We start from the raw sequence: 19,790 nt of genomic DNA, 5'->3' as shown, positions 1-19,790 counted from the left end.
TTCGCATTTTTCTCTAAGTGTAAAGCCACTCATCCACCTAATCATTCTCATCTGGGCAACACTTAAATTATTATTATGCTTCTCTTTTAAAGGCCAACATTCAACACCATTGAGCATTGCAGGTCTCACCACCGTCTTATAAAATTTTTCTTTCAGTTTAATCGGTACTTTTCTATCACATAAAAGGCTTGAAACATTCCTCCACTTCAACCAACCAACTTGACCTCTACTATTAACATCCCCATCTATATCACCATCGCTTTGAACAACGGACCCAAGATATTTAAATCGTTCACACCTTTTAATAATTTGATCACCCAAAGTCACACTTCTATTACTTGAGCTATTAATACTAAAATTACATTTCATATATTCAGTTTTAGTTCTACTTAAATGAAGGCCTTTACACTCCAATGTAAACATCCATAATTCAAGTTTTTCCTGGGCTTTTTCTCTCGTTTTATCTAAGAGAAGGATATCATCAGCAAAAAGCATACACCAAGGTACATCCTTCTATAGATGTCCAGTAAGACTATCCATAACGAAAACAAAAAGATATGAGCTTAAAGTCGATCCCTGTTTTTTTAATCCAACAAAATAGGAAAATATTTGATCAATCCTCCTTCAGTTTGAACACAAGTAAAAACTCTAGTATACATATCTTTAATGACTTGAATATAAGTCATATCAACACATTTCTTATCGAGAACTCTCCAAAGGATATCTCTTGGAACCTTATCGTAAGCTTTTTCTAAATCAATAAAAATCAAATGTAGATTCTCCTTATTATCTCTGAACTTCTCCATCAAACCTCTCAATAAATGTATAGCTTCCATAGTAGACCTGCTAAATTGATTATGAGAAATCTTTGTAATGCGTCATAACCTATGTTAAATTTCCCTCTCCCAAAACTTTAAAGTATGACACATCAACTTAATTTCTCTATACTTTGCACACTCTTTTGCATCCCCTTTATTCTTAAAAATGGGGACCAAAATACTCTTTCTCCACTCCTCAGACATCTTTTTAATTTTTAAAATAATATTAAAGAGTTTAGTAAGCTAAGAAACTCTCAAATCTCCTAAATATTTCCACACTTCAATTGGGATATCATCAAGTCCACAGATTTTCCACCCTTTGTTTTCTTTAAAGTCTCATCAACTTCTTTTTTACTAATGCGACGGTAAAATGAAAAGTTTAATTATTATTTACAATATTAAGATCACTAAAGTCGATCGTATTTTCAGAAACTTCATTAAAAAAATTATTAAAATAACTCACCCACCTATGCTAAATAACTTTTTCTAAGAAAAAAACTTTTTGATTTTCATCTTTAATACACTTTACTTGAGTTAAATATTTACTTTTCTTTTCTCTTTGTTTGGCTAGTTTATACATATATTTTTCACCCTCCTTAATATCCTATATATTATAAAAATCATTAAAAACAGAATTTTTAGCGTCACAGATTGTTCTTTTAAACTCCCTACAGACCGTTTAAAAAAAGGACTCGACCTGCACAAAAACATGTTAGCACGAAAAGTTATTTATATGCAACGTGTCTGAGATATGTCTGGTGAGAGGAGCTACGCGACACCTGCAGAAAGAGGTTAGTATATAAATTATTATATTGCTCCTCTTTTTTGTAGCTGTGATTGCACGTTTGTTGGCGCCAGCCCAAATGATCATAGAAAGGTCACTGCTGATTCGTAAACCACGGAAAGTTGCACATTGCTAGAATACGACCCTGTAACTCAAAGCGAACATTTGAGGAGTTTGAAATTGTCGGCAGGCATCCCGGACCCCCTTGGGGGTAAAAATAGATTCGAGCCCGAATTTTCCCAAAATGTGTGTGGGAGATCTCGGTAACTACCTTTGGCCTCAGAAGTCTCCGACTCAATGAAGTTGGGTCTCTCAACATCAAAATAGACGTAAAACACGCTCGGACTTAGGGCTAGTTGTAGCTCACGTTGAATTTTCCCGGGTAAGGCAAAATAGGTATCGGTCCTGGTTTGGTGCTCATGGCACGTACCAGGAGGTTCGATAGGATGTATTGGATGACACGAAACTAAGCATAGTTTTGTATCCTTAAACGGACATCCTGCTTATGTGACATCTATAACTGATGCCAACAATATATAATGATAATTAAAATTTTTCCATCATATGAGTACTTTATGAAGAATGTATATTCTCATTGGCTTTTTCTTTATCAAACTTCTATATAGTTTTTATGAATCTACCAACCAAGATTTCAGTCTATATGGTGCAATTTTTTATTTACACAACTTATTATTTCTGAAAGTACAATTGAATTCTAGTAGTGGATCTATATAGGCCTTTTTTTTGACATCCCACACATTGTTATATGAATCATCCAAATTTCGCAACTAGAGAAATTAGAATGTGTATTGTATTCATTTTTGTAATGTGAGCAAACATTTTTTATAATCAATTTTATATGATTGAGTGTAATATTTAACTATTTATTTTGAATTATATATTCTAGATTCTCATCTACTTTACATTTTATAGAAAAATTTGTTTTCAAGCACAATTTTTTCTTTTTTGGTATGCCCACAATCTCCCAATTTTAACACATGATCTCATTTGAATTTTCATTTTTTACTGTTTCAAATAAGGTTTGTGGTATTATAATGGAACTGGAGTTGATAATGTGAGAAAAGTCTTATGTGCAGGGGAAAATTTTTGAAAGGATTTGAGTTGAGAGGGAATATAAAGGAGTGGTTATTTGTTATTTGATAATAGTTCAGAGTCTTTAGTTTGTTGAATATTTTGGCTGAGCTTATTTCTTTGTATATAGATTTGAAGTACAATGTTTGGATTTGTTGGATTTTGGGTTATAGGGATGTTATGATTAAAGATGGAAATTTCATCAAAACTTATTAAATTAAATATTCTCCCCCTAAATACGAGTTTAATTTTTTATTTTTAATCAAAAGTGACATCTATGAAGCAAGGAAACTTTTTATGGTGATATGATAACATTTGTACTTTTTTCTGAGTACAAGAATACCCAATTAAGACATAAGAGCATTTGGATCCAATTTTTCTTTATATTGTTTGTGTATCTGAATAATGCATTCAAAGATTTTCGAGGAAACCTTGAGAAGGATGGATTTGTGGGGAAAAAATTGTATGTAATTTAATGGACTTTTGGAGTCAATCGCTTTTAAGGGTATATTAATTATGTTGGGTGATAGGTGAAATAACTTTTCCTCAAGGTCATCTTGATGCTTGATTCAATAGGAGAAGAGTCTTAGTGACTTTTAAAAAATAACATATTTTCTTTTCTACCACTCCATATTGTTGTGGTGTGTCAGGACATGGGAATTGATGGATGATATCTTGTTCATGAAAGAAGTATGAAAATGTGTGATTAAAGTAAATACGGGCATAATAAATCCTAAATAACATAATAAATTCTAAATATTTTAATATTTATATTGAATTGATTTTTTTATCATAGCAATTAAGATGGGGTGGATAATGCTAACATTAGATTTTTATTTAATAAGATATATTCAAGTTATTTGAATGCAATTATCACTGAATGTGAGAAATCTCATAACACTAGAAAGATTGAGGATATTAAAAGGTTTTCAAACATCGGAGTGAATTAAAACAAAATGAGTAGATATATATTTACTTTTAGAAAAGATAATAGGATTTTGTTTGCACGCTCGCAAATCTCACAATGAAAATATTTATTTGTTACATTCATAAAAGAATAAGGAAATATGTATTGAAAACAATTTAAGAGAGGAATGCCCTAGTCTATAATGATGTTCACAGACTATGTTGGTATCGTTGGTAAAAAGTAACATAATTGATTCCGTATCTCGAGTCATTCTTTTTTGTTTGCCCAATCATTCCTCCATGGTGTGATCTTGAAATATATAATAATTAGTAAAAGGAGGTGATTTTGTAGTCACGATCTTTAGAAATTTTATGAATTGACAAAATGAATTGTATGGCAATGAACATGTAATAAGTTATTGAGGGTAAAATTGAATAATATTGCGATATTATTTTTATCTCGTAACAGTTTTAAGGAACTATCTGCCACTTTTATTTTTGTACTACTAGGACAGGGTTTGTAGATTTGAAAGATAATGTCAATGTTTGCAATGTGTTCGATGACATCGGAATTGAAAATTCATATTTATTAATGTGTCTTTGAGGCACTAAAGACATAGAAGTTGGAAGTCATGCAACTTTGAGTAAGAGAGCATTATCCTGATGGCTTCTCCCAAGTACTTAAGAGATTGCTTAGTTTGTCAATTTCTTTCGAGATAAGTTCATATATTTTCACAAGGCAAAATTGACATTTCCTAGTCTCTTTGTTTCCATCACAACCTTCATGTTTTTGATGAAGTTTCCACCATTTTATTTATTTTATTATTTTGGTATGCCCTTTCTTCTAACAATAGTTTCACCGAAGATTACTTTGGGGAGAAGGATTTTGTTCTTTTTTAGAATAAAAAAATATGGCAAAAATCTCTTAAGTTTAGTGATTGTCATGACAGATGTTTCAGATATAAGATGATTGAATATACAATTTTTATTCTTCTAAAGCTTGTTGAAGAGAGAAAAACTCATTTAGATAATTTAAATTTTCTCCACATAAGATTTGGACTTGAAATTGATCAAAGTTATTATTGATTCCTGCAATAAACTCAAATATTATTTTTCTTCTTACATGTTAATTAAGGATTATTACATATTCAAAACACATAATTATGAGACATTGATAAGAATCTAGTTCAAGCCATTAAGGGCCCGTTTGGGGGCGCTTATTTGGTGCGGCGTTATTTTCGAAATGCCGCCTACGCGTTATTTAAAGTGTTTGGGTGGTGTTTTCGTAACGTTGCTGTTATTTCTTTAATATATGCGACCGCGGGATTGAAGCCGCGACCCACGTTCGGTAGCTCCGTTTTAGCTGGCCTCCCTTTCTCTCGTCTGCTCTAATGCGATTTTGCATCCTTCGCCTCTCGAGCTCTCGTGCTCGATTTGACTCCTCACTGCTCCTTCGCCTCTCATGTGCCTTAAATCCTCTCTAAGCCCCCTCCTAACGGTCAATCTGTTAGTATTGAATGGAATGATTTTCGTTATTTCGTGCTCCTTCAGTTGGATTTCGTTGGGTGATGCTGGGCTTTCGATTGATTAGCTGTATGAAATTTTCTCATTTTTTGAGAATGCGTTTGGCATTTAATATGTTCCTTCTCCTCTTCTTAGATTTTTCTCCACAATTCTTTAGGATTTGCATTTTTATGGCTTGGGGTTTCTGTCTTGGCATTTTATTATGTTTCTTTGGTTGGAATTGCCAAGAGAGGAAGCTATGCTTGCAGTGCAATTGGGCTTGGCTGAAACATGTTGGAATGAGCTGTTCTTGTTGGATGATTGCAGTGCAGTTTGGAGTTGTGCTTGTTCTTAAGTTGATGTTTAGAGCTTCTTTTTATGTCATCAACTTTTGTTTCTGGAATTTTATGGCTCACTTGCTGTCCCATATCTATTTCAATCTATCTATTTAAATAATTTCTATATGTCGAAGCATGAATTGGAGGCAGAGTTTTAGGTGTTTCATGTGTAAATGCATAAAAATCGGTTGATTTGTATGTAAAGCTTTTGCATATGATTGTAGGTGTTAGATATGCAAATTTGAGTTTTAGGTGTAAATGCATAAGAGTTTTAGGTGCTTCTTCTTAATTTCTCTAGTTTACTCGAGTGCTTGTTTTGATGAGCTCTTGTTAGCTAACATGGGAATACTTGATTACCTGTTTAAAGCCAGATGTATTGGCTATTTGAATGTGTTTTAAAGGAATTTTTTTGAGGTCATCTGGCTATTTGAATGTGTTTTAAAGGAATTGTTTTGAGGTAGAATCATTTAGCTGCGTTGGAGTACTTGAATACGCATATCTTGGATTAATTCCTGTTAGCTGCTTTGTCAAAAGAATGTTTTTGATATTGCCTATACGCATCAATGAGGTAGTTAGGGAAGAATTATGTATTGGAGAAGTTTATGCTTGCTCGATACCAATAAATTTATGCATATTATGGAATTGCCTATAGGTATTGGGTTTTAAAATCAACATTTTAATAATTTTAATTGTATTTGTAATTATTTTTCTCTTTTTTTTATCAATTTTGATACTCACGCGTAAGTGAGGACTGTATCTTTTTTTTGAAAACTCTTATGTTTTGACTTTCTGCTTATGTTGTATCAATTATATTACTCAGACAGTCATTTTTCGAACAACATTACTTAACATGGGCAGAATGATCATTTATTTAGAAATAAGCTTCCCCAAACAACCAATCAACTTATCAGGATAATATGCAGATTATCAGATTGTCAAAGTAATTTGCAAATAAACAGATTATAAATAAACTGCAGCTGCCCCAAACATATCCTAAATTTTTGGGATATTAAAATATTAAATGATAAGAATGCTATCTTGTTTGTTAGTGTAGAGTTTCATTTTGATCTCAGAGGTAACGCTTTATCGTTCGTAGAGGGGGATGAAGCTTTGTTTTCGTATAGGTATGATTCATCTTCTTATTCCAATAGTCAAAATCACAGCCATCAAAGATCTTGATCATAACCCTCTCTTCTTTTTTAAAAATCATTTTCATATTCCGATAGCCAAAATTTCAGCCATAAAAAAGGTTGATTGTAACCTTGTCGTCTCCTATTATTAAGATATGAGAAATTGTTTTACCAAAAGCTTCGATATGATTTGTTAGGACAATAATAATGAGTAAAAACATGAAGATGAGGAATTAATCACAAAAAAATATAGAAACATAGAGACCCAAGATTTATTTGGCTGTAAGCTCCCCCCTGTGCGTGGCTACCCAAAATTCAATTAATTCTTTTATCATTAAAAAATGGTGTATTGAGAAATATCGCTTACTACTATGAAGGACATGAAACCATTGATGTTATTGAAAAATCAAATGATGAAGGAGAAATCTATAGAGATGAATGCAAATAATTGATATGTTCTTGCAAGAACTTAGATGGAGGTTAAAATGCTATCGTGAGTATCAAAGTTGAAGAATGCTGGTAGAATGCAGACGGTTGTCTCCTCTCTTGCATTGTCATGGAAAATGCCGATTGTAACATTCCGAGCTCTCATCGATCGAGACATTGTCTGTTTTGGCTTAATGACCTCGTTGCTCTGCCCAATTGGTGTAACCTCCGGGGAGGCCACCTATCTTAAGAGTGCTCTCATACGAGCAAACGTAACTTTATAGCTATTGTTGAAACTCTAACCATAAAAACATCTTAATGATTAAGAGTTCAACTTCATTTTACTTGAGCGGTCTCACAATCTACTCCACATAAACAAATGACATCCTCATCATTGCTTTTAACCAAGAATTGTTCACAAAACAGATAGGATTTTAGATGTGAGCCCTACACATCTTAATGGTTAAGAGTTCAACTTCATTTTACTTGATGGGTCTCACAATCTACTCCACATAAACAAATGACATCCTCATCATTGCTTTTAACCAAGAATTGTTCACAAAATAGATAGGATTTTAGATGTGAGCCCTACAGATTCAAGATGCGACTCCTATGACATAGCACTTTATTTTGTATAGCACTTTTTTCACATTCTCATACTTGTGTAGTGCTATGAGATCATTTGTAATAGACCAAACTCTCAACCATGGATATATTGTCTGCTTTGGCTTAATAGTTTGTTTGTCTCATTAGTGTAACTTCCTAGGAGGTCACTCATCCAGAGAATGTTTTCAAGCATGCTTAACTTTGAGGTTTCTGATAAAATCTCAACCTTTACACCAAGATACATCTCGATGTTTATGACTGGGTTTCACACCAACTCCTTTGTCCTCTCTCTCAAATTGTAAGCACACAAGAAGCATTTAATCTGTCTTCTTTGCTATCACTAGAACCACACACAATATTTTCTCTACTTCTTTCTCAGTTTATTGTTCTAGCTTGAGGTACTTATGGGGTTTTCCAAAAGGGTTACTTATAGATTGGATTATACATGGTTTAGGAAAAGTATATATAATCACATTCAAATTACATAAGATCTTCCCAAATCTCTCAAAGTAATTACATGATTCTATTAGATCTTGGCCATTTACAACCTAAATCAATTCTTTAATCTGGGATTTACAATTATGGAAAGTTCACTTGATATAGTTGGAGATAACCAAGGAAGAAAGGAAGTTTGTGTTCATGAATCTAACAAGCTTGAGAAATTTTTTACAAAAAGGGTTTATTATAAGAATCAAAATTTCATGTAGTGATTCACTTCTCATTTTGGATCTTCATGAATGCATAGTTAATGGAATGTACCTTGGTGTTTGCACATTTAATATAAAATCTTAAGTTAGTGAATGCATAAAGTGCTTGAAATTGAATTAGATAGAGAGAAAAAATAAGCCACTAGATTAAAAGGTAAGATATTTCTTTCATTCTCCAGTTTGAATATATTGTTATTGAGGCTCTTGAAATGGGCAACAAAGCTACTATTCTTTTTCTTGGTGATTAAATCTAGTTAGAGATCAAATTTACTCGAATTTTTGTAACTTTTGGCTTTTAATTTGGCTGCTTCAGGCATGAAAGCTAAAGAATGACCGATAATGAGATACACATTCTTTATTCTTGATATTATTATTGCTTACATTAATTAAATTTTCTATGCTTGAATAACTAGATAATCAGAGCAAGTACAATATTTTTTTTGTTAAAGATAGAGTAATAGTGTATTTAACATTTCTATATATAATATTCATGTTTTCTGTAAGCATAATACCAATGAAATTGTTGAAAAGTTTGATGAAACTTTGTCTGTGTAATTTTAATGTGTTATTGAAGATCAATTGACTTGAGTTTCATTGGGGATTCTTGCGCAGTTGATCCATACCACATTTTTGTAATAGAAACTAAAAGCTGTTGCATAAAAGAAATGTACAAGTTTTCATAATATGAATATGACCCAATAAGAGCTTGTTTTTCCACTAGCAAACAATGACCATTATTAGATGATAAAATTGATTAAGTTGTTTTGGCAAAATAATCCTATTGTTATTCATTAAACCCTTGTTGTTCATGCTCTCAACACATGCGGATTAAACATCAATAATTTAAATGTTGGATGGACCATATTAAGCGTACTCTGCTGAGCTAAAAATCTCTTAATCTGCACCGACACCATTCCACCACTTACAAGGGTACGGGAGGTGTGGGGCTTAGTTGTTTTCTAACTTGTTAGCTCATGGAATGACCACATGAACTACCACTTTCATAATAAGTCATTGAGCTGCAAATGGTCATTTGTGTACATAGCTGAGAGTAGTTGGTTAAAATTGCCCTTACCTCAAGTTTGAATGTCTTAAAATATTCAAAAGATTATTCATCTACTCGTAAACTCATAAATTTTTTTTAAATATATAGTTTGGTTTGGTGTCATTTTTAATTGTTGTGTTGTAGAATATACAATTTTCATACATACATATAACCTGCTTTTGCTAGATAGTGTCTAAAAATTCAATTTCTTATTGACTTGTTTATGAAAATTTTTGCTGCAGTGTCACAGAACTAATTTCTGAAGAACTTTTGGATTTTGCTGATAAGTCGTTTCTTTTGGAACAAGCTCCAGAAAGGAGCTTGTGGGAAAGACTTGGAAATGCTGCAACAATGAACGTTGACTCAGGTGCTGTGACATGGAGTTGTCTTTCATCTTTACATCATACTGAACATACTAGCAGTAATGATAATTCTGAAGATGAATTGAACAAAGCTTTAGAGGTTACTTAATGTACAACCCTTATTTTTGTACTCACCATATTTCATATAGGGCTTTCTAATTGGTTAATTTCACAAAGGTGTCCTAAAACAACTAGGTTATTTTGTTGTAATGTCTGGATTATTTTTATTAGATTTAGTTTAAGTAACTTTTGTGGTGTTGTCTTGCTGCAGGTGACTGTAAACTCTGGGGGAGTTGTTTTTTTTGCTTTGTTCAACAAACCCGAGGATAGCATTCTTTTACCAAAAGAAGCAGCAGCAGTTATAAAGATAACATCTTCAAGGTTGACCACACTTTCAGAATGCTTAGGTTATGAGTTCGCTAGGTGGCTTGGAGTACGAACCCCTCAGGTGTGTTTTTTTTTCCTTTCGTTGATTGGTTCATTTTCTCTCAATGCAATGAGTACTACTTACAAGATTTCAGGCTAGGGTTGTCCACAATTTTAGCCCAGAATGGCAAATTATTAAAGATGCAGCAGAGAAGGCATGTAGTGGTGCAGCTTCAGCTGGTGATGAAATTGGAGAAATGACATGCTCAGAGCTGTTGGAAGCTCTAGAAATGAGTCGCTGTATCCTGTTGATGAAGTGAGATTTGTACTTGCGTTTATTTAGGATTTAATATTTATCTGAAATAAAAATTGCTTATCATAATATTTTGTTGCTTCATCTGTAGTTATGTTCATGGATCACCCCTTCTTAAGAATTCACAGGCATTTAACTCACTTGAAGCAGCCGGAAGCACGGCTGCCGCACTTGGTAGGATACTACTTTTGGATCTTATAATTAGAAATGAGGACAGACTTCCTTGTAATCAGCTTGGGTGGCGTGGTAATCCTGGAAATTTACTTTTTGTGGATAAAATAGACTCAGCTAAATTGGATGCACTTGATGAAATTACTGGTCTTCCTTTCAAAAGATATAACCCAGCAGTTGTCAAATCTTTGCAGAACAGTAGGAAGGTAAACTCTAGCAACATGCAAGAACATTTATATCAGAGCTCCGATGAATTGTATGAAAAAAGTAACATATCCATTGGAGAACAAGCCAACAATGCACATCAACATTCTAACTTTCATGTTGTGGCTATTGATACCGGAGTTCCTCGCAGACCTCCAACAGGCAAACGTGCCAAAGATCAAGAGCAATATCCAAGGCTGGTTGAGCTTTTGCTTAATTGTTTAGACTACTCATCCAATCTATTACACGAAATTTCTGGTGGTAAACTGGGATTTTCTGCCTTAGAAGAAGCCGATGCCATATTACCTTGTTCTTCTAATTTTTGTTCTCTTTCACATACTAACATGATGACAGTTGTTCAAAAGTTTCGAAGTGGATTTCGTGATGCCCTTATGGACATGCAAAGCTTCTATATATTTCTCCTTACTCTTAATCAGAAGTTAGATGGCCTTTTTCGAATTTTCTTGTCAATTGTAAATAAAAGCTCTGAAGACGTTGAGAAGGAAGAGTACCGGCACTATTGCTCTCCACATTCATCAGATTTTGGCTCGAGCAATCCTCTTTGGAAGGAGCGTTCTGCTAATGAGAGCCATGCAGATTCCTGTGATTCAGAAACTCGTAGAAATACCCCAAGGTCTTCACCCCGCGGAGAATCGGAGCACTATGGAAGTCCTGAGTCGACATCTTCGAGTTCTCGAGGAAATTGGAGTGGTAAATATTTCAAAGGAAGCGGAGATCAGTCCCATAGATTGCGATTGACGATGAAGCTTCGAGATTTTCAGAAGTTTGTGAAGGTAAAAAATTTCTAACTAATACTGAACACTGAACAGAATTTGCTCTGCTATAAATTATATAATTTCAATGCATTTATGTTTCATAATGAATGATTTAAGTTCATGAATTTAAGGGAGATCTTTATCCTGCATAATGTATAATTTAAGTTCGTACATTTGCTGGTAATCTTTTGCTAAAACTATCTTATTTTTTTCTTGGGAAAAATAATTTTCTCGTTTGCATTTATTAGTAGTTTTTTATTCCACGTCCGTGATTTCTGTCAAGCTTCATCTGTTCAACTTTCTTGTCATGCAGGCTGATGCTGAATTTAACAAGGACTTGGAACAGTGGATTGAAATGCTGAGAATAGACGTCGTTAAATTTTGCCTAGAAAATAATTTCAATGCAGGTTTCTTTGATGGGAATGATAGTAATATTGTCACTGATGCTTATGAATTAAAGGTAATGTCCACTAGCTTTTATATTATATAACCAAAGCTGAAAGTAAAATAGTAGTCCAATAACTATCGCCTGTCATAATTTGGTTTGCTTAGACGTCATGTTTTCCCAAAACTTTTTAAGAAGGAAAAGCTTTATTTCTTCCCGTTAATTTAAATTTAAAACAATAAAATAAAAAATAACCTAACGACACTCTTTGTTTCACGCTCATTCCTTATAAAATACCGCTCCTAATGCTGTGCATGTTGGCGCAACAGTCTAGAGTCACGCTGTAACAGGGATTTTTGAAAAATTAAAGTTTTTTGGAGTACAAAGAAAATTTCGAAGCTTGATTTGGTGGAAGGAGAGAACTAGAAAATTGGCATTTAGGGTTCGCCAAGTAATCTCCTCTAACCATTTTAAAGATCTTTTTGCTAAAAATTTCAATGCCGATGCATAAATTTAATATGGGAGAGATTCAATCTTGAGGACATTGACAGTAATTTTCAAGATATTATCAACTATACTAGCTGACACTGATACTATTTAGCGAACTTAACCTATGTTGGGAAGATTGTCTTAGGAGGTATGGTAACACTTTCGCAATAAAAGGTGAGCACCAATTTTTTGAGTTTGTATCAATTGAACTGTGCTGTTGTGCAGCAGTTGACGAACTTATTCATAATTTATAATCCCTTGTTAGAATATTGATCTTAGGAGCTATTGCAGGTTCGACTTGAGCATATATTGGATAGGATGGCTTTGATCTCCGATGCCATGAACACGGAGCGGCCTTCTCAGGTCACAGATAATCTGTTTATTGGTGGGGCGTTGGCTGCAAAGGCTGTTCATACTTTACAATATTTGGGCATCACACACATCATTTGCTTGTGTCTTAATGAAATTGGACAATCAGATTCTCAGCATCCTGAATTTTTTGAATACAAAAACTTCTCTGTAAGTGTTTTTTTCATTCCTTCTCAACATTTTGGTTACTGAATTCTGTACAACTACGAAAATTTAGGTCTTATTATTTATTTTAGAGAAGTATCAAAATGATCCCCAACTCTTTGAAGGGGGCTATTTTAGTCCTAGAGTTTATAAAATTGTGTATTTAGCCCCCAGACTATTTTAAGATGGGATAAAAAGGTCGTCAACGAGAATTAATTTAGCCTTCATTAAAAGAGTTTAAGGACTAATTTAACATTTTTATAAACATTGTGACTAAAATGTGCTTATAAAAATAATGAGGGTTTATTTTGATACTTTACTCCTATTCATTTTATACAAACGCTGTAGTAGTTGCGCGGTAGTGGCCCATCTATTCATTATCATCGTTAACCAAGCAAACAAAAATGATTACAGATAAGTGACAGTGACGAAGAAGATATCAGCAGTCTCTTTGCTGAGGCTTGTGATTTCATCGCCACCATCGTCGATTCAGGTGGAAAGGTGCTGGTTCATTGTTTTGAAGGAAAAAGCCGAAGTGCGACAGTAGTTCTTGCCTACTTAATGATGAGAAAGTAGGGGGGTTGTTTTAATGTTTTCAGTTCCTAATCTCTTGTTCTTCTTTTACATTTCTCAAAAGTTCGATGTATTTGGTTTTCAGTGGTCTTAACTTATCAGAATCATGGAATCTGCTGAAGAAAATGCATAGACGCGCACAGCCAAATGATGGGTTTGCCAAGGCATTGCTCGAGCTTGATCTGAGACTTCATGGAAAGGTTTCCATGGTTTGGCAGCACAAGAAACCTGTAATGAAGGTGTGCCCAATTTGTGGGAAGAATGCAGGGCTGAGCACAAGTTCACTGAAGCTTCACCTGCAGAAGTCTCATAGGAGGATCTCTTCAGGGAGTGTGGACAGTGGCTTGACCTTAGAGGCTCTGAAGGTTTTTGATGATCTTAAGATTAGCTCTCCTGTTAACAACCCTATTCAAGGCAAGTCTCGTTCACTTTCTCCTAAATTTTGATTTTTGTGAGGATTCATAGAGCCAATTGTGAGCAGTGGCTGACCACTATCTATCTAAACAAATAATATGTATATTATCCACTTTTTTCTTAATAACTATTCCCTTTATTTCTAAATCTAGATGTCCAACTAATTTGTTATGATTTTCTAGATTTTTATAATTAATCAACTTGATGTTATGAATGGGATAGTATTGTAAGTTCTGAAAAGCATTCATTTATATATTCAGGTTTCATTCTTCCTAAAATCTAATGAGATGTTGTGTTTGCCTCCTTTCTGTTTAAAAAGCACTTCTTCTTTTTTATTCAGTGTTTTTCTCTTCGTTTTCATCATTTGGAAGCTTAAAACGCATGCGTGTGATGCATGCATTAATGTATGTACATTGGAAACTCAATGAGTTATTAATTTTGTCGTTTTTTATTTTTAAAGCACACTTTCTCTGTCTGTCTCAATTTCTCTCTCAATACTTCTGTAATTGAACCTGAGTTGTGACAGTTGTCGTTGATTATTAGTAAATGAAAAGTGGATGATATCTTTCAGTGATTTCTCCTCAAATTTTAGTTTCTTATTATTAAAATTTTTGAAATATTCTTTACTCTCTTCTATTTTAGTACTTTTATATTTAGAATATAGAATTATTGATATATTATAATTCTTGTTTTCTTCCTTTATCATGGGGAGTTAGAGTGGTTTTATGTCTTTTTTAATGTCGGACCCATCCCCTTCTATTTATCTTGTAATCACTTCATAAGAAATTGAAGACGAACATATATATATATAGGTTCAAAATTCACATGTTATCAGTGCCGCTAAAAGTTACCTAACCCGAGCTGAGGTTGAAGTTGCTTGTGTCATCTTGCTTCGTCTTCGAGCATACTAGCCCGATAATGCCCTATTATTTGTGATCTCCTTCGATTTTAAGTGGTTGCATTTGAAGCCAGTTCTCGTGTCGCTTACTAGGTCGTCTAGGTGTTTCGTTGTGGCAAGCGATTTTGTCTCGCTCTGATTTCACCCACTACTAGTGAGAACGTGACTATCCCCTTGTGTGAAGCTTCTATGATTGCTCGCCCTACACTGCGTCTTCTTCCTCCACCTTTCATCTCCTTCGAAGACACTACCTCTGCTTGTGCTTTTCTATCTTGTCTGTAGATTCAAATTAGCGTCTCAACAACAATCCATCGTTTTTTTTTGTCCTTCGAGGTTGTTGGTTCCTATTTTGTAGTCGTCGAGCATGTACAGGGAAGTAAAAGGATCACGTCATATAAGAGTTTCATGCCATTCTTGATTGAAAACAACGATCAAGATCGCAACATAAAGGAGTTCCATGTCGTTTACACAGGAAAGTGAACAGATTGCTGCATACTGAAGTTTCACACCATTTTTTATTCGAAGCGGAGATCGAGATCGCAACATAAAGGAATTTCGCACAGCTTGTGTGTCCAGTGGGCTCAATCCATAAAATTGGCAATTGGTGTGAGAGAGAGAAAAATGGGTATTAACTGAGAAATTTCAAACTCTACTACTGTTTATCCAAATTTGAAAAATGGCATTCCGAAAATTCTCTGATTATGAGCTGACTCATCAACTCTATATAATCTATCATAGGAAAAACACATCTATTTCTTCGCACAACTTGAGATATTTGGAAGGTGTTTGAGACCTCTTTTCATATTTGGAGAATTCTTGGCAAATTTTTGAGTTGAAAACTCTTCTTTGGAAATCCAAACAAAAAGTACTATGATGTTACTACGTTTTGCAATGAGTTGGTAACATTATGGTAGGAACTTGATCAATTTTATGATGACATTTAAGAGAATGCAATTGACTATGCTTGCCACAAGAAACTAGAGGAAAAAAACTAGGTCTACATGTTCTTAGCTGAACTTATTAAGTGTTTAGATGAAGTTCAAGGTCGAATCCTTGGTAGGAAATCTCTACCCTCAATTCGAGAAACCTTTTCTGAAGTTGACATGAAGAATCTAAAAGTAAAATTATGTTGTACAATATTGAATCGTCTCGTAATATTGAATAAGAGAACTTGACTTCTGTATCAAAAAGGGTTGATATTGATAAAAAAGGGAAAAAAATCCGGGTGTGAGCATTGAAAAAAATCATGTCCCACAAATGAAATATGTTGGAAGCATTATGAATAACCTGCAAATTAGAAATTAAAATCCAAGCATGAAGGTCGAGCTTATCAAGCCTTTGAAGAACTCGTGTGCAATCTCTTTTACCATATGCAATTAAAGCACTTACAAAAATTATTTATATCTCCAAAACTATCCTAGACTCCATCTTGCTTTTAACCATAAAAGGCTAACTCCCTGGCCACTGCTTTGGTTTGTGTTATTCTTAATTTTCATGATCCATATATAATTGACTATGGCGCAACTGATCAGATGATGGATTGTTCTAAATTATTTTCTTCATATGGACATTGTGTAGACTATAAAAATATCAAAATTGTTGATGATTTTCTCTCAGCAATTGTCGGGATAAGAACTTTCAAACTCCCCTCATCATTAACCCTTCATGATGTTCTTCATATTCCTACTCTATCGTGTCTAGTTGTCTATTACTAAAATTGATGTTGATCATCATTGTCAAGATAACTTCTATCTTTTTTGTTGTAAGTTTCAAGAATTGGCCATAGGAAGGAGGATTGTAGAGCTAAAGAAAAAAATGAACTCTATTGTTTTGAATATAAACTTGACTCGAATAGATAATGTCAAAATATTATTATTTTTATTCTTTTTATGTTTCCAAAGACGATGAAATTATCTTATGATATTATGGGTTTAGTCATTTTAGTTTTTATTTTTAAAAAAACTTGTTTCCCAAATTATTTCAGAATAAAGTTATTGTTTCAATGTGAAGTGTATCAGTTTGTTAGACATCACTGCACATCATTTTCTCCATAAATATACAAATCTAGTACACTGTTTACTTTGATATGAGTAATATTTGGGTCCTTATTAAATCCTTACAATCTCTGGGAAAAAATGGTTTGTGATTTTCATTGATGATCACACTAGATTAAACTGGAATTATTTAATGAAAGAAAAATCTAATGTATAAATAATTTTTTAAAAAAAAATTATACCATAGTATAAACTCAATTTCAAACAACCATTCAAATATTATGAAGTGATAATGTCTGAGAGTATTTCAAAAAGACTTTGGGTCAGTTTTTTCCTGAAAAATGAATAATTCATCAAACTCTTTTGTTAATACTTATCAACGACATGTGTTGGCAGAAACGAAAATCAAGCTCTTATTGGAGGTAGTTCGGGCTTTACTATTTGCCAATCAGGTGTAAATATATTTAGAGTAAAATTAATCTTACTGCTACATTTCTCATAAACAATACAACTAATAAGGTTTTAAACTTAAGAACACTTTTTGATGTTTTTAAAAAATTCGGCTTTCTTGTTCCTCATCTTTAAAGATATTTTGGTGTACTGCTTTCACTCACATTCATAATCAAGGAAAAATCGAACCACGAGCCAAAAAAATGTGTTTATTATTTATGCTCATAACAAAAAAAGTTATCAATGCTTTCATCCTAGTTCGAAAATTATGTTACTATGGATGTCACCTTTTTTGAATTAGAACCTTTTTTTTTTCCTTTTGAATTTCAAGGGTAAGAACAAAACAAAGATCCACATACTGAGCTTCAACATTTCTTCAAACCGAAAAACTCCCAAAATAGTATGTCCTCAACGTCAGTTGTTCAAATCTAAAAATCCAAGTGAGATTATATCAAGAGAGAGTGTGTTGAGTCTTTTAGATATTGAATTTCCTACAGTGTCATCTCCTGATGCTCATGACAATGAAGAATCCAGGAAAAAGAACAACAACAGTGATATTATATCACGATAGAGGACAACTCAAAATAAATGGTCTATGAATCTTTACACTACCCAGAGTCCACAAACCCAAATAACTTCCTTACTAATCCTTTATCTCATGTTTAGCCCACTTCGTCTTCAAATTTTAGCCTAGTTTAAATCCTTAGTTTAATGTGTCTAGCACTTAACATCCATTGTCCCATTATGTGTAATATGATCACTTGTCACCCACCTTCTATGCTTTTATCTCACAATTATTGTGTATGGTGATTCATAAAATTGTGCAGAATGCTCTAAGAGTCTCAAGTGGAAGAAGGTTGTTTTTTAGGAGATGAAAGATCATGAAAAAAAGGAAGATGAGAAATGATTGATCTACCTAGAGGAAAGATAGCCCTCAGATGCATATGGATAGTTACAATCAAGTACAATTTTGATGATTCTTTAGAACAACACAAGGCTAAATTGGTTGCTAAGGGATTTTCTCTGATATATGAAATTGATTTTCTGTAGACATCCGCTCTAGTTGCAAAACTAAACTTGGTAAGGATGCTTTTGTTACTTGCAACTAATCTTGAGTGACCCCTAAAACTGTTGGATGTAAAGAATGCTTCCTCAATTGGCACTTGAAGGAAGAAGCGTATATGAATGTACCTCTAGGATTCATCGAGAAGTTTGGCACAAAGGTGTGCAGACTAAAAAAATTCCTATATAGGTTGAAGCAGTCACCAAGAGTATGGTTTGAAAATTTTACACCATTTGTTAAAGTCAGAGATATACTCAAGGGTAAGAAGATCATTTAATATTTTTCAGGCATGTCAAGGATGAGAATATAGTCATACTAATTGTTTATGTGGATATAATTCTCATGGGAGACGACGTTTATGAAATGAACCGGTTGAAAACTTCTTCCATCTGTTTGTTAGACTTGAGGACTTTGGGGCTTTCAGATATTTTCTTGGCATGGAGAGTGCTAGATCGAAGTAAGGGATTGTGGTAGTTTCCCAACATAAATATGTTATTGATCTTCTAAAGGAAACATAGATGAGTGATTGTAGGCTTGTAGATGTTCTAGTTGATTCAAATCATAAACTGGGAGACGAGGGCGACCTAGTTAATACAACTCGATATCAAAAGTTGGTGGGAAATTTGATATACTTGTCACATACAAAATCATATATTGCTTTTGTTGTAAGTTTGTCTTATCAATTCATGGATTCATCCTATGAGAAACACCTTGAAACAATTAATAGGATGCTCAGATACATAAAAAGTACACCATACAAGGGCTTACTCTTTCAAAATGTCACACAACAAAATATAGACATACGTTTATGCAGATTGGGCAGACTCATTTTTTAATGGAAGATCAACATCTATATATTGTACTTGTATCTGGTTACATGGAGAAATAAGAAACAAAATGCGATGACAAGGAGTAGTGTTGAGGCAGAATATCAGACTATGACTAATGGAGTGTGTGAGATGTTATGGCTAAAGAAAATTTTTTAACCAGATGCATATTTTGATAAACATGCCAATGAAGTTGTACTATGATAATAAAGTTGTCGTCAACATTTCAAAAAATCCAATGCAGCATATTCACACAAAGCATGTGGAGATTGTTTGACACTTCATAAAAGAGAAGCTTGATTGTGGAGTCATGTGCATGCCATTTATCTCGTTTATCAACAAATTGATGACATTTTCACCAAATGACTCTTCGCCTAATTTTGAACTCCTTGTAAGCAAGTTGGAGATGATTGATATCCATGTTGAATATTCTCTAGTATCTTCTATTGTACTTTTTATATTTAGAATATAAAATTATTGGTATGTTATAATTCTTGTTTCCTTCTTTTATTATCGGGGTTATGGCTGATTTTATGTCCTTCCTAATGTGAGAGCTATTCCACTCTATTTATCTCATAATACTTTCATAAGAAATTGAAGGGAATATATATATATATATATATATGTAATCACTTCA

General features: G+C 33.5%; 1 protein-coding gene across 3 annotated transcripts in view; it reads left to right on the top strand.

Moving 5' to 3' along the window:
• Positions 1–14,153, top strand: part of LOC110033492 (dual specificity protein phosphatase PHS1) — a 25,518-nt gene extending 11,365 nt beyond the window's left edge. For all 3 annotated transcript variants that reach the window (XM_020737486.1, XM_020737488.1, XM_020737487.1), the window contains exons 5-12: positions 9,598–9,817; positions 9,989–10,165; positions 10,239–10,399; positions 10,488–11,565; positions 11,861–12,007; positions 12,713–12,940; positions 13,349–13,506; positions 13,593–14,153. In XM_020737486.1, coding sequence (XP_020593145.1) covers positions 9,598–9,817; positions 9,989–10,165; positions 10,239–10,399; positions 10,488–11,565; positions 11,861–12,007; positions 12,713–12,940; positions 13,349–13,506; positions 13,593–13,953 — 2,530 coding nt within the window. In that variant the 3' untranslated portion in view covers positions 13,954–14,153. The remainder of the gene's footprint in view (positions 1–9,597; positions 9,818–9,988; positions 10,166–10,238; positions 10,400–10,487; positions 11,566–11,860; positions 12,008–12,712; positions 12,941–13,348; positions 13,507–13,592) is intronic.
• Positions 14,154–19,790: the final 5,637 nt, after the last annotated feature.

The sequence above is a fragment of the Phalaenopsis equestris genome, unplaced genomic scaffold (genome assembly GCF_001263595.1).
Source record: "Phalaenopsis equestris unplaced genomic scaffold, ASM126359v1 Scaffold001196, whole genome shotgun sequence".
NCBI lineage: Eukaryota > Viridiplantae > Streptophyta > Magnoliopsida > Asparagales > Orchidaceae > Phalaenopsis > Phalaenopsis equestris.
The sequence above is the reverse complement of the archived record's forward strand: the minus strand, read 5'-3'. Positions and strand labels throughout refer to the sequence as shown.